This window comes from Rhinoderma darwinii, chromosome 2 (assembly GCF_050947455.1).
Source record: "Rhinoderma darwinii isolate aRhiDar2 chromosome 2, aRhiDar2.hap1, whole genome shotgun sequence".
Lineage (NCBI taxonomy): Eukaryota > Metazoa > Chordata > Amphibia > Anura > Rhinodermatidae > Rhinoderma > Rhinoderma darwinii.
This window is the reverse complement of record NC_134688.1, coordinates 312926075-312941020: the sequence shown is the minus strand read 5'-3', so window position 1 is coordinate 312941020 and position 14946 is coordinate 312926075. Positions and strand designations below refer to the sequence as shown.

Sequence of the window (14946 nt, the reverse complement as noted above, 5' to 3'; positions counted from 1 at the left end):
GAAATGCACTGGAGGGAACAAAATAGTGGAAACCCCCGGAGAGTGACCCCATTTTGGAAACTACACTCATCAAGGAATTTTTCTAGTGGTAAAGTTAGCATTTTGACCCCACAGTTGTTTTGCTGAATTCATTGGAATTATTCTGTAAAGGTAAAAATCTACTTTTTTTCTGAAAAAAGGTAGCCATTTTTAATTTTTACAAGGAATAAAGGAGAAAAAGCACCCCAACATTTGTAAAACAATTTCTCCCGATTACGGAAATATGCCATATGTGGTAATAAACTGCTGTTTGGACTCACAGCAGGGCTTAGAAGGGAAGGAGCGCTATTTGTCTTTTGGAGCACAAATTTAGCTGAAATGGTTTTTGGGTGCCATGTCGCATTTGCAAAGCCCCTGAGAGGTCAGAACAGTGGAAACCCCCCAAAAGTGGAAATTACACCACTTAAAGAATCTATCTAGGGATATAGTGGGCATTTAGACCCTACAAGTCTTTTGCAGGATTTATTAGAATTAGGCCGTGAAAATGAATATCGACATTTCTTCCACTAAAATCTTGCATTTTTTCAATTTCACAAAGGATAAAGGGGGTAAAAGCTGCCCAACATTTGTAAAGCAATTTCTCCCGAGTACGGCAATACCCCACGTGTGGTCATAAATGGTTTTTCATTAGAAAGTAATTAACCCTTTCTGGACTGATCCATTTTTTTCTTTTCCTTCTTAGTTTTTTTCCTCCCCGCGTTCCAAGAGCCACAACTTTTTTATTTTTCAGTCAATAGAGCGGTATGAGGGCTTATTTATTGAGGGATGAGCGGTCGTTTTTATTGGTACCATTTTTTGGTACATACAACTTTTTGAGCACTTTTTATTACATTTTTAGGTAGAGCCAAGGTGACCAAAAAACTGTGATTTTGCCGTTTTAAATGCTTTATTTTTCACGTGAGACGCTCCATACATCACCTCCCACACTACGACATGCTATGTCGAGGTGTGCGCAGGGGTTAATGTGCAGCGGATGGTGCAGAGTGAAAATTAAAATTTTCCACTGATATGCCATTTTAGTGCACTACATGTTATGCCCAGTTTGTGCCACTGAAGACAAATACCTCATAAAATATTAACCGGGTTCTCCCGGGTATGGCGATGCCATATCTATGGACGTAAACTGGTGTTTAGGCACGCTGCAGGGCTCAGAAGGGAGGGAGCGGCATTTGGCTTTTGGGGCGCAGATGTAGCTTGGTAGTAGTTCTGTTTGGGGTTTTACTGGTGTTTCAGTTTATAATGTGGGGGCATATGTTATCTGTGCGGGGTACATCAGGGTATAATAAGAGGATATAATAATGCAGTAAATAAATAATAATCCGCAGATATGTGGCCGGTGTCGCACTGATAAATGGCGCCCAATCTTATCCGCTTTTGGAACACTCTGCACATTTTGCATCGCCATATTCTGAGAGCCAGAACAGTTTTATTTTTTCTCCACCGGAGCTGTGTGAGGGTTTATTCTTTGCGGGACAATCTGTAGTTTTCATTGGTACCATTTCGGGGCACCAGAAATTTTTTTGATCACGTTTTATTTCATTTTTTGGCAAGCAAGGTGACCAAAAACCATCAATTCTGACAATGTTTTTTACTCTTTTTTCTATGGCGTTCACCCTGGGCTATAAATTACCATTATATTTTATACTGCGGGTCGGTACGATTATGGCGATACCATATGTATATAATTTTTTTATGTTTTGCAGCGTTTGTGCAATAAAATCACTTATTTATAAAATAAATTATTTTTTGTGTGACCATATTCTGAGAGCGATAACTTTTTTATTTTTCAGTCAAAAACGCGGTGTAAGGGCTTGTTTTTTGCGGGACGGTTTGTAGTTTGTATTGGTACCATTTTGGCGTACATGCGACTTTTTGATCACTTTTTATTGTATATTTTGGGAGGGTGGGTAACCCAAAAATTGTGATTCGGGCACTGTTTTTCGTTTATTTTTTTCGCGGTGTTCACCGTGCGGGAAAAATAATATTACAGTTTTATAGTTGGGGTCGTTACGAAAGCGGTGATACCAAATATGTGTACTTTTTTTAACGTGTTAATTTTTTTCCTATAATAAAAGACTTATAGGAAAAAAAGCATTCTTTGTTTATGTCACTTCTAACTTTTATTTTTACACTTTTTAAAAACATTTTTATTATCTTTTTTTTAGTTTTTTTACTTGTTCCACTAGGGGACACTTAGACTTGCTGCTCTGATCGCTGCTAGAGTACATTACACTACACACGTGGTGTAATGTGTTCTAACTGTCATTGTGACGTAACAGTCACACTGACAGGAAGCATCGGAGGACCGGCCGTAGGCTGATCCTCCGAGGCTTCCGTACATGGCAACCCGGAGGTCATTGTCTGGCCTCCGGTTGCCGTGAGAAGGATCGCCAGCCCCCGCAAATACATGTGGGGGGCTGCCGATCCGCTGTAAACCTCTTCAATGTGGTGATCGCATTCGACCACCGCATCGAAGGTGTTAATTGCCGATTTTAGCGGCGACAGGCTGCTGATCGGCAACGGGGAGAGCAGGGCAGACACCCTGCACAGTTAACCGCCGCTGCGGTGTAGCGCCGCGCGTCGGTTAACTGTCAAAGCACTGACGTTACTGCACGTCAAGGTGCGCGAAGTTACTGCACACATTGCCGTGCATTAACGTCAAGGTGCGGGAAGGGGTTAAAAGGTCCTATGTTAGTACATATTCTGAAATATGTCTAAATACAGTTGATATTTTCTAACATTGTGGTTCGGTTTCTCTTGTAGTGGTAAATTAGGCAATTCAGCAGAAAAATAAATATATTTATATCCTTTTTTTTATTATTTTCTTTTTCAAATTCCCCCCCCCCACCCCAAGAGTGCTGGTATGTCGCAGTGACTCCAGCTACAATTTTTGAACAACACAGGAGGGTCTCCTTCAGAAGTCAGAGTTCTCCTCCTGTTTCTTAACAGGTTCCCGACCGCTGGCCGTATTTATACGGCCAGCGGTCAGGGTCTCTGAAGTCCGCCGTATAGACTATTTACGGCGGCACTTCAGAGACTGTGCACGCGCGATCGCGTGCACACAGCTCTATGCCCTGGCTGTTGCTAACAGTCATGGGCACTGGGCGGAATGTCAGGGGTCAATCGTTTGGCCCCTGAACATGTGATCGCTGTGACAACCAATCACAGCGATCACATGCATTTCTGCATAGAAAACAGTGTGCACGCGATCGCGTGCACACAGCCCTGTGGCCACGCTGTTACCAACAGCTTTGGGCACTGGGCAGAGTATCAGGGACCAATCTGATGGTCCCTGAACATGTGGTCGCTGTGAAAACCTATCACAGCGACCACATTTGTTTTATTTTGACTTTTCTGGCAGTAAACCTCCTGCCTCTTTTCTTCTCCTCAAACATTGTTTCAGTTTGAGGAGAAGAAGAGATTCGGGAGAATTGCTGCCACAAGATTACAGTTACAGTTACACAAAAAATACAGTTACACTCTAAAACATTCTATGTATAGATAGATTTCTAACTATCTATACAATCTATCTATCCATCTATCTTTTTTTCTATATATCTACCTTTCTATCTTTTATTCTATTAGAATAGGCAGGTAGGGAGTATATAATTATATATATATATCCACATATATATAATATATATAGCAATAGCGGTTTATTTTTTTGTTAGCGGTAGTGTAGATATATATAGCAGTTAGTTTGTGTGTTTTATAAAAAAAAATAAAAAATTGTTTCGTTAGTGTTAGTGTTAGTTACGTTATGGCGAGGAAGTTGTTTAGCGCCGAGGAGGCATACGCCATGCTGTGGTCTGAGTCGGAGACCGCATCAGAGATGGCGTCCGAGATGGAACCTGTTTTAGGTAGTGACGATGACAGCGTCACTTCAGGTTCATCTTCAGGGGACGTTGTCCCTGATGCAGTTGAAACTGCAGAACATGAAAGCGCAGGGCCAAGTAGCGCTATAGCACGGGACAGCCTGGTCCCTTCAGTCCAGGATCTTGTATGGGCACCTGCCCCATCTTTTGGGCCTAGAATCCACGAATTTACTGCCACTCTTGGCATAACCGTGGACAATACAAATTTTGTCCAAATGGATTACTTCCATTTATTTATAACGGACGACATCCTAAATCAGATTGTCCACGAAACAAATTTATATACCACTCAATATATAAGGCAGAAACCTTCATCCACCCATGCCAGAGATTGGATGCCCACCAATTTGCTGGAATTAAAAAAAAATGTTGGGCTCACCCTAAATATGGGTATTGTCAAAAAGCCCTCCATTAGGTCTTACTGGTCAACAAGACCCGCCCAAGCCACCCCAGTATATTCTGCAGTAATGCCCAGGTCTCGTTATGAGACAATAATGAGGTTCCTCCACTTCAATGACAACGCACAGGCCCCCCCAAGTACCGATGCAAACCGGGATCGGTTGTTCAAAATAAGACCGCTAATAAATTCCCTGAATAATTTATTTCTGCAACTCTACACCCCTGAGCAGAATGTAAGTGTGGACGAATCCCTCCTCAACTTTCATGGCAGACTTAGCTTTCGCCAATATCTACCTTCAAAAAGGGCAAGATATGGCGTTAAGCTCTACAAATTGTGTGAAAGCGGGTCAGGATATACCACCGCCTTCAGGATTTATGAAGGGCGGGACCGCACAATAAATGTTCCTGGATGCCCCCCTGATCTTTCCATCAGCAGTAAGATCGTGTGGGAGATAATGCAGCCTCTGCTTCACAAGGGGTACCACCTGTACTGTGATAATTTTTATTCGAGTGTGCCCCTGTTTAGGCATTTGCATGCTGCAAGGACTGGGGCATGTGGTACCATGCGCCAAAACAGAATTGGTTTTCCACAGCAATTAGTGGGGAAGCGCATGGTAAAGGGGAACTCCTGTGCTTATGCATCTGAAGAATGGCTGGCGGTCAAATTCAGGGATCGCAAAGATGTGTATGTGCTAAGCACGATTCATACCGCAGGAACAGTGGCAATGAGGGAAAAGGGGGCAACATCGGACAAGCACAAACCAGTGAGCGTGTCCGAATATAATAAGTACATGGGGGGGTGTATTTAAGCGACCAGGTTTTACAGCCCTATTTAGTAAAACGCAAAACTAAACCTTGTAAAAAAAAGGGCCATTTATATGTTACAGGTGGCCATCCACAACTCATTTGTGCTCTACAAAAAAAACAGAGGCAGAGACACATACCTGGATTTCCAGGAAAAAATTATTGAAGGCCTCATTTTTGATGTTCAGGACACCCGAGAATGCCCCCAGTCTGAGGATGTCACGCGACTGACTGAAAGACACTTCATCAGTCGGATTCCCCCAACACCAACCAGAAGCAACCCTCAGAAAAAGTGCCGCGTCTGCAGAAAAGACGGGCACCGCAAAGATTCACGATATTTCTGTGCCTCATGTCCCTCGCAACCAGGCCTGTGCATTGAGCCATGTTTTAAAAAATACCACACTGTTCTGAATTATTAGATTTTAGTTAATTCGTTGAAAATATATTTGCCCTACATTACGTTTTTATTTTTCCCCTGATTTTACTCTAAGGGTGAGGGAGGGAATGGGTGGGGGGTGGATGTCATGTTTGCATATTCTCTAAAGTTCATCTGCTGGAGAGCTCCATTTGCATAAACCTGCAATTTCTTATTTTAGAAAACCCAAAAAAATAAATTCCCATTATACCCCTAGATGAATATTTTGGGATTTCTGCTTCAAGAGCAGATATTTTGGAAGTGTTATAGTAACTCTGTTGAGTTTTGTAAAACCAGCTTTGAAAAAAAAGCTTCTTCTATCGTCCGCCCTCCTACTTCTCTATGTGATAAATAAGGCCCACATATTTGGTATCCCCAAGCACAGGAGAAGTGGAAGAATGTGAAAGGAGATTAATTTTGGCCTTGGTCTATGCCGTGTGTGAAAAATGCTGGTATAAACTGACGCATTTGCTAAAAAATTGCTAATTTTATTTTGTTCCATCTTATTCAAGAAACTTTCAGAAGAAAACTGGACTGTCTAAAAATATGATAAACCCCTTGAAGAAAACCTTGTGGGGTCTACTTGTGTGAATGAAGTCATTTATGGGGTGATTCTATTGTTTCAGCAGCATTACGCCCCCAGAAAACAGTATGCGGCTCTAAAATCAAATGCAAAATTCCTGGACCAAAAAGCCTCCTTTTATGCCAAGTCCTGGCACATGCCCGCACAGTGAATAAGGCACACATATTTGGTATCCCCATGCACGGGAGAAGTGGAAGAATGTGAAAGGAGATGAATTTTGTCCGTGGTCTATACCGTGTGTGAAAAATACTAGCCTAAACTGACGCATTTGCTAAAAAATAGCTGATTTTTTTTTGTTCCATCTTATTCAAGAAACTTTCAGAAGAAAACTGGACTTGCTAAAAATATGATAAACCCCTTGAAGTAAACCTTGTGGGGTCTACTTGTGCGAATTAAGTCATTTATGGGGTGATTCTAATGTTTCAGCAGCATTACGCCCCCCAGAAAACAGTATGCGGCTATAAAATCAAATGCAAAATTCCTGGACCGAAAAGGCCGAAAACCCTCCTTTTATGCCAAGCCCTGGCACATGCCCGCACAATGAATAAGGCACACATATTTGGTATCCCCATGCACGGGAGAAGTGGAAGAATGTGAAAGGAGATGAATTTTGTCCGTGGTGTATACCGTGTGTGAAAAATACTAGCCTAAACTGACGCATTTGCTAAAAAAGCGCTGATTTTATTTTGTTCCATCTTATTCAAGAAACTTTCAGAAGAAAACGGGACTTGCTAAAAATATGATAAACCCCTTGAAGGAAACCTTGTGGGGTCTACTTGTGCGAATGAAGTCATTTATGGGGTGATTCTAATGTTTCAGCAGCATTACGCCCCCCAGAAAACAGTATGCGGCTATAAAATCAAATGCAAAATTCCTGGACCGAAAAGCCTCCTTTTATGCCAAGCCCTGGCACATGCCCGCACAGTGAATAAGGCACACATATTTGGTATCCCCATGCACGGGAGAAGTGGAAGAATGTGAAAGGAGATTAATTTTGTCCGTGGTCTATACCGTGTGTGAAAAATACTAGCCTAAACTGACGCATTTGCTAAAAAAGCGCTGATTTTATTTTGTTCCATCTTATTCAAGAAACTTTCAGAAGAAAACTGGACTTGCTAAAAATATGATAAACCCCTTGAAGGAAACCTTGTGGGGTCTACTTGTGTGAATGAAGTCATTTATGGGGTGTTTCTAATGTTTCAGCAGCATTACACCCCCCAAGAAAACAGTACGCTGCTATAAAATCAAATGCAGAATTCCTGGACCGAAAAGATCAAAAAGCCTCCTTTTATGCCAAGCCCTGGCACATGCCCGCACAGTGAATAAGGCACACATATTTGGTATCCCCATGCACGGGAGAAGTGGAAGAATGTGAAAGGAGATTAATTTTGTCCGTGGTCTATACCGTGTGTGAAAAATACTAGCCTAAACTGACGCATTTGCTAAAAAAGCGCTGATTTTATTTTGTTCCATCTTATTCAAGAAACTTTCAGAAGAAAACTGGACTTGCTAAAAATATGATAAACCCCTTGAAGGAAACCTTGTGGGGTCTACTTGTGTGAATGAAGTCATTTATGGGGTGTTTCTAATGTTTCAGCAGCATTACACCCCCAAGAAAACAGTACGCTGCTATAAAATCAAATGCAGAATTCCTGGACCGAAAAGGCCAAAAAGCCTCCTTTTATGCCAAGCCCTGGCACATGCCCGCACAGTGAATAAGGCACACATATTTGGTATCCCCATGCACGGGAGAAGTGGAGGAATGTGAAAGGAGATTAATTTTGTCCGTGGTCCATGCCGTGTGTGAAAAATGCTAGCATAAACTGGCGCAATTGCTAAATTCTTGCATTTTTTTCCAATTTTGCCCACTTTAGAGAAAAAAATAAAAATGATATATACTGACAAATGCCACTAAAACAAAGCCCTATCTGTCCTTTAAAAAGAGTGTAAAATTTAAAGATGAACTTTATTCACCTGCTGAGTTATAGTCATCTAAAGAAGGGCATAGCAAAATTGTGAAATTTGCTCTGGTCATTTAGCTGTAAAACAGCCTAGTCCTTAACCGGTTAATAGGCAAAATTAGAGGTGTTTGGTTTGTGTTCTCCCCGTTTCTTGCTTCCTTTATTTCATGCAGCACACACTTGAAGCTGGATGATGTAAATTATGAAATAAAGACCCAGGCTTCACCCTGGGGATAGGCCACGGTGTTCCCTGTTGCTGCTGCAACTTTCAACTGTTTTCTGGGGCGGGGGATTTAGGTGCTGGTATGTCAGGCATCTTCTCCTTTCTCCAGAAGGCCTCCTCTCCTCTTTTTCTAACTCCCGTCCAGGTAGGCACAAAAATTTAGTTCTCGGCTTCACCCTTGATCTAAGCCTTTGTGTCTTAAAACTACTGCTGCGGTGCAAAGTTTTCCGGAGCAGGGGATATGGTAGGGCAGGATTGTATGTGGTGGCAGCCTCACCTTGCTCTTGTTTGCTGCCTCTCCTCCGGCCGTAAATCCCGCACGTGCAGTCACGGACAAAAATTTAGTCCTCGGCTTCAGGTCTCACCTAGGCCGCAATTTCGGTTGTCTGCTAAAACGGACCAAAATGCTCTCCCAGGCAGGGATGATGTATAGCAGTGTCCGGTGCCCTCCAGGACGATGAGAAACAGCCTCCTTTAGTGCAGATTGAGCTGGATGGAAGCTATTGCTCACGGAGCTCAGATTGGTGCGTCTGCTCCCCTGCTCAGGTAACCACCCTTTTATATCTAGGGAAACTTGGTAGTAAGTGTTCTCTAATTGCACAGTGCACATTCATATCAATGGGTTTTCTATGTAACAGGACAGGGCAGGTCCTCCAGAGCAGGACTCACTTTGTAAGGCATATATATGTATACTAGTATAGAAAACCAGTTACACGGGTTTGCTAGCAAAAGGAATGATGATAAGTATTTGTAAAAAATATTCTAAAAAAAATCTAAATGTATTTTAAAACCTAATTACCAAAATTTGAATCCTAAGAAAAATTCGGAAGCGTTTGCTGAATAATAGATTATTAACCCAGGGTAAAGGTATAATGTAGTAGATGTTACCTGCAGTCCTATGTAACACCTTAGATAACACAGTGATAATTCTCTGCGTAAATATAATGTAGATGTCACCTGCAGTCCTATGTAAGGCTCTATTCACATGACAGGGTCCGAGTGTCAGCCGATGAAAACGTCCGTTTTGGTCCGTTTTTCTCGGCCGTTTTCCTTCCGTTCCATTTCCATTCCGGCCTATGTTTCCGTTTTTAACGGACTATTTTGACCTGTTTTGCATCCAATTTTTTCCCTGTGTGTTTTAAAAACGGATGAATTTAATTTGTACATTTTCGGACACATATATGGACAGTGACGTCAGGGACTTCTCCTAGAGCGGAATCCAGCCAAAGCTGTGGCCGGGGATTAGGGATTAAGTTCCTACAGGGAACAACAAAATAACCTCCCCATCCTCCTCACTCTGAGAAGGAGAAGAGAGGTAGCGAGCGGCAGAATGCACGGCCGTCACTCGGATCATATCCGAGTAACAGCCGTGCTGTACACGGCCCCATAGACTTCTATGGGAGCCGTGCGGCCGGGAGAACGGCCCAAAATAGGGTATGTTTCATTTTTTGACGGCGCGTCAAAAATTTGGGCGTGTGAATAGCCCCATTTTGGGTCTATTGTTCCTTTTGGGCCGAAAATCCCTGTCGTGTGAATAGACACACAAATACACACACACAAAGACACACATACACACATACTGGAACTTATGCACACACAAAGACACACAGACAAATAGAGGCACAAACAACAGACAGACTGAGCACTCACATCTCCTTTTTCACAGGCTTCCTGCAGGTCGGGCTGTGGGCGAAGCTAACTGTTCAACTGCCTCGGAAACCACATGGTGTCCATAACTGTGCTTCTGACACCACGTCCTTCCTGATTAAATATAAGATGAACAATGACATCAAGATCTCCCCAGAGCTAAAGTCAGTGGGCAGAGCACTCATGACACTTTAGCCGGTAACTCTGGCATTTGAAAGCTCCTGACATCACTCGCCATATATGGACAGTGATGTCAGGAACTTTCCGATGTATAAGTTCAACGTATACCTGTGACGGATGCCATACAGTGGCATCTGTTACACCTAGGCTCCCATGTTAAAAATAGTATACTGCACTGTGTACGCTTTTTTGCGTGATCCCTCATGATAACATAGCACAGTCTACTATGCTATTCCATCCTTTAAAATAATTGTACACTAACATAACCTCTCTCCACTCCAGCTAAGAGAGGAAGATCCTGGTGGCGGGCCGTTGTATAGTAGGCATGGTGAATATAGTTGAGTGGTACATTTACCATATTTTGTGAAAACTAGTTTGGGTGTCTCAACAATAGGAAACCATTGAGCAGCTATTAAAGCGTACCTAACCTTTCAACCAACTTTTCAGAATAAGCTGTCATATGTGTGTACATGAGGAATAACACCATTTCTAGCCATTGTAGGACTTAGAGGGTGGAGCCTAACTGCTATTATGCCTTCTATACACTGCACGCAGAGAAGAGGAAAATCCTGCTCTCCTATCTCTATTTATCACATATATAGAAACAGCAGGAGGACATTTTACAGAAGTAATAAGCAGTTTAACTGAGAATCCAGTACTGAGGGGAGATAGAACACTCACTAGAAAGCAGCTGCAGCATCTGTGTCTCTTTCCTCTGTCTATCTCTCTCACTCTATTCTTGCTTCCCCCCGCCTCCATAGACTTCTATGGGCAGCTGTAACCTGATCCCTCAGTATGCAGATAGTATGTCTTGCCTTGAGGAACTGGAAGTGGTAGTAAATTCATAGTGAGTAATAAGTTAGGAGATGAGGGGAGAAAAGGAGCCTGATAAGTGGATAAAGTGGAATTTGTCTCTAATAAGATATAATTCAAAGTTTATTGTATTCGCTTGTACTGTTGATAAATACAAACTTCACTGAAAAATAACTGTCCATTTAAAAGGCCAACATGTGCTTCCTATGCCTGCTTTTTTATCTGGAAAAAGGGGACCAAGATTCTGTCTCGGAAGCGGGAGAAGACATGAGTGAGGTGGGCTGGGAGAAATCATGGAAAGGTGGTGGAGCATGTTGAAAATGGGTTTGCAAGGCAATGACATAGCTGCAGGTATTGGAAGAATTGGGTATTAGTGACAATACTACTGACATTATTTAAAGGGGTTGAATAGGCCCAAAAAATTGGTGTTCTATCCTCAGCCATTGAAGTGAATGGTAGAAGTCTATAATACTGTGAACCAACGCTACAAGTGTTTCGGTGATTCACAGTGTGAGCAGTAAAGGAAATGAAGGTGAAGCAGCAATCATACGAGCGCTGCGGCCCTTTCAAAACATCCGATAGGTGGGGGTGCAGGGAGTCATACCCCAACCGATCAGATATTGATGGCCTATCCTGAGGATAGGCTATACATTGTTTGGGACTGGACAACCCCTTTAAGGACATATCATTTTTTATTTATTAATATTATTATTATTATTATTATTATTATTATTATTATCATCATGCTTATGATCTGTTCTGTGTTAAAGTTTTAGCATCATCTGGTATAGATTACAATATAAAGATCTGGTCACCACTTGAACAAGACAAGTCTTTCAACTGGGCACTTGCTGAGGAGGTAAGGAAAAAAATACATCAGAGTTGCTATTCCTTCATTTTGTAAAACTGTATTGCCATTTATGTCATAATAACAATGTATAGCAACTTTGAAGCAATTACCAAACGTAGACATAGGAATAATGTGAGTCTAATGGATTTATGCTGCAGTCTGATTATTGCGGTGAATGTTCTTTATCAAGAAGAACAGACCTAAAGGAAAATAATGAATTAACTCATTTATGTTTATTTTCTTCCCCGTGCTCATCTATTATCTGATAGGAAACCAAAGTTTATGGGGGTTGTATGCAGGTCACACCGTCCATGAGGCGAGTTGAGCGTCTTGACTCAGGCGGTGGCCTACTGCCTCTCTGAGAGGGTAGCGGTGCCACTTATACCAACCTCCGCCATCCCCTCCTGCACTATAATTGTATCTTCGTCTATAGGATGCAGATACAATTACATTTATAACTAGCATGAGCAGAGCAAAGAACATTAGCTCCTTGCCCTGTCATGACTCCACTTGCGTCATTGAAAGGATGTGCCTTGCCCTGCCATTCAGCACCTTTCAATGACGCAAGCAGTGCGATTACGTTATCTTGCCACTTGCGTCATTCAGCTCCAGCCGTCTTGGTCAGACCAGGCCTGCGTTGTAAGAGGACGGCGTGGGAAAGGGATCAGGTGAGTATGTAAAGTTTTTTTTTTCCAGTAACCAGTGTGAGTGGCTTTACCTACAGGAGGCTATAGCTACAGTGGGATCTATCTACAGGGGGCTCTATCTACAGGGGACTCTGGGGGGCTCTATCTACAGGGGACTCTGGGGGTTCTGTCTACAGGGAACTCTGGGGGCTCTATCTACAAGGGACCCTGGGGGCTTTATCTATAGGGGCTGTATATGGGGCACTATCTCCAGGGGGCACTATCTCTACAAAGAGGCTCTATGGGGACACTATCCACAGGAGGCTATATGGGGCACTATCTACAAAAGGCTCTATAGGAGCACTATCTACAGGAGGCTCTATAGGGGGAACTATGTATGGGGTACTGTCTACAGGGGGCTGGCTCTATGTGGGGAACTGTCTGCAAGGGGCTCTATGTGGGACACTGTCTGCAAGGGGCTCTTTGTGGTGCACTGTCTACAGGGGGCTCTATAAAGGGCACTATCTACAGGGGCACTGTGTGTGGTGCTTTTATAATCAGGGACGCAGTGTATGGCGCTATGGGGTGTAGTGTGTGACACATGATAATTTTATCTGTTTATAGTTGTGGAATTATTTGAAAAGTGAGAAGCTGAAGTCATCTGAGTGGCAAACTGAAGAAATGGGCTGTGGCCAGCAGAAGTCATCATAGAGGTCTGGACCGAATGGAGAAGAAAAGAGAAAAATAATGACTAGAATCTGAGATGTCACCTGTGAGACACTTAATGGAAATGTTTGTTCTGCCTCTAAACAGTACTGTAGTCACTGTATGATCTGCAGCGAGATGATGGGTGGTATGATTTTTATTTTATTTTGTGAAACCGCAACTCCCAGCATATCCTTACCATTGTTCGGGCCATGCTGAAAGCTGTAGTTTCACGCTGTACAAACCTATATGGCAGGGGTTACACTGAATTTGCAAATGATCTCTGTACTGAACTGTATTTGTGCTGGTGCTGTATTTATGTACTGAGCTTGGTTATGGTGCTTTATTTATGTACTAAGCTTGGTTCTGGAACTAGTCCACGGTGATCATGGCCTAATTACAGATTTTCCTTAGTGAGCTTGGTTCTGGTGAAGTATTTATGTACTGAGCTCTGTTTTGGTACTCTATTTATGTACTGAGCTTGGTTCTGGTTTTGTATTTATGTCCTGAGCTTGGTTCTGGAGCTGTATTTATATACGGAGCTCGGTTCTGGTGCTGTTTGTATGTACTAAGCTTGATTCCAGTGCTGTATTTATGTACTGAGCTTGATTCTGATGCTGTATTTATGTATTGAGCGTGGTTATGGTTCTGTATTTATGTATTGAGCTTGGATCTGGTGATGTATTTATGTACTGAGCTTGGTTCTGGTGATGTATTTATGTACAGAGCTCTGTTATGGTACTGTATTTATGTACTGAGCTTTGTTCTGGTGCTGTATGTATGCACTGAGCTTTGTTCTGTTGTTGTCTTTATGTACTGAGCTTTGTTTTGGTACTGTATTTATGTACTGAGCTTGGTTCTGGTGTTGTATTTATGTCCTGAGCTTGGTTCTGGAGCTGTATTTATATACTGGGCTTTGTTCTAGATCTGTTTGTATGTACTGAGCTTGATTCTGGTGCTGTATTTATGTACTGTGCTTGGTTCTGATGCTGTATTTATGTACTGAGCTTGGTTCTAGTGCTGTATTTATGTATTGAGCTCGGTTCTTGTGCTGTATTTATGTACTGAGCTTGGTTCTAGTACTATATGTATGTACTGAGCATGGTTCTGGTGTTGTATATATGTACTGAGCTCAGTTCTGGTGATGTATTTATGTACTGAGCTCGGTTCTGGTACTGTATTTATGTACTGAGCGTGGTTCTGGTGTTGTATGTATGTACTGAGCTCTGTTCTGGTACTATATTTATGTACCGAGCTTGGTTCTGGAGCAGGTTTTTATATATTTAACATTGTTCTGGTGCTGTATGTATGTACTGAGCTTGATTCTAGTGCTGTATTTATGTACTGAGCTTGGTTTTGATGTTGTATTTATGTTCTGACCTTGGTTCTGGTGTTTTTTTATGTACTGAGCTTGGTTTTGGTGCCGTATATATGTCAGAGCTTGGTTCTGGTGTTGTATTTGTGTTCTAAACTTTGTTTTGGTACTTGTCAGAACTTGGTTCTGGTGCTTTAATTATGTATTGAGCTTGGTTCTCGTGCTGTATTTATGTACTGGTGTTGTATATATGTGCTGAGCTCGGTTCTGGTGTTGTATTTATGTACTGAGCTCTGTTCTGGTACTTTATTTATGTACTGCGCTTGGTTCTGGTGTTGTATTTATGTACTGAGCTTCGTTCTGGTGAAGTATTTATGTACTGAGCTTGGTTCTAGTGTTGTATTTATGTATTGAGCTCTGTTCTGGTACTGTATTTATGTACTGAGCTTTGTTCTGGTGTTGTATTTATGTACTGAGCTTGGTTCTAGTGTTGTATTTATGTACTGAGCTT

The 14946-nt window shown here is 42.1% G+C and overlaps 1 protein-coding gene across 4 annotated transcripts in view; it reads left to right on the top strand.

Annotated features, from left to right (window-relative positions):
* Positions 1-14946, top strand: part of DCAF6 (DDB1 and CUL4 associated factor 6) — a 712682-nt gene that overhangs the window by 655823 nt on the left and 41913 nt on the right. For all 4 annotated transcript variants that reach the window (XM_075853536.1, XM_075853533.1, XM_075853534.1 and 1 more), the window contains one exon: positions 11710-11798. In XM_075853536.1, the coding sequence (XP_075709651.1) occupies positions 11710-11798 (89 nt within the window). The remainder of the gene's footprint in view (positions 1-11709; positions 11799-14946) is intronic.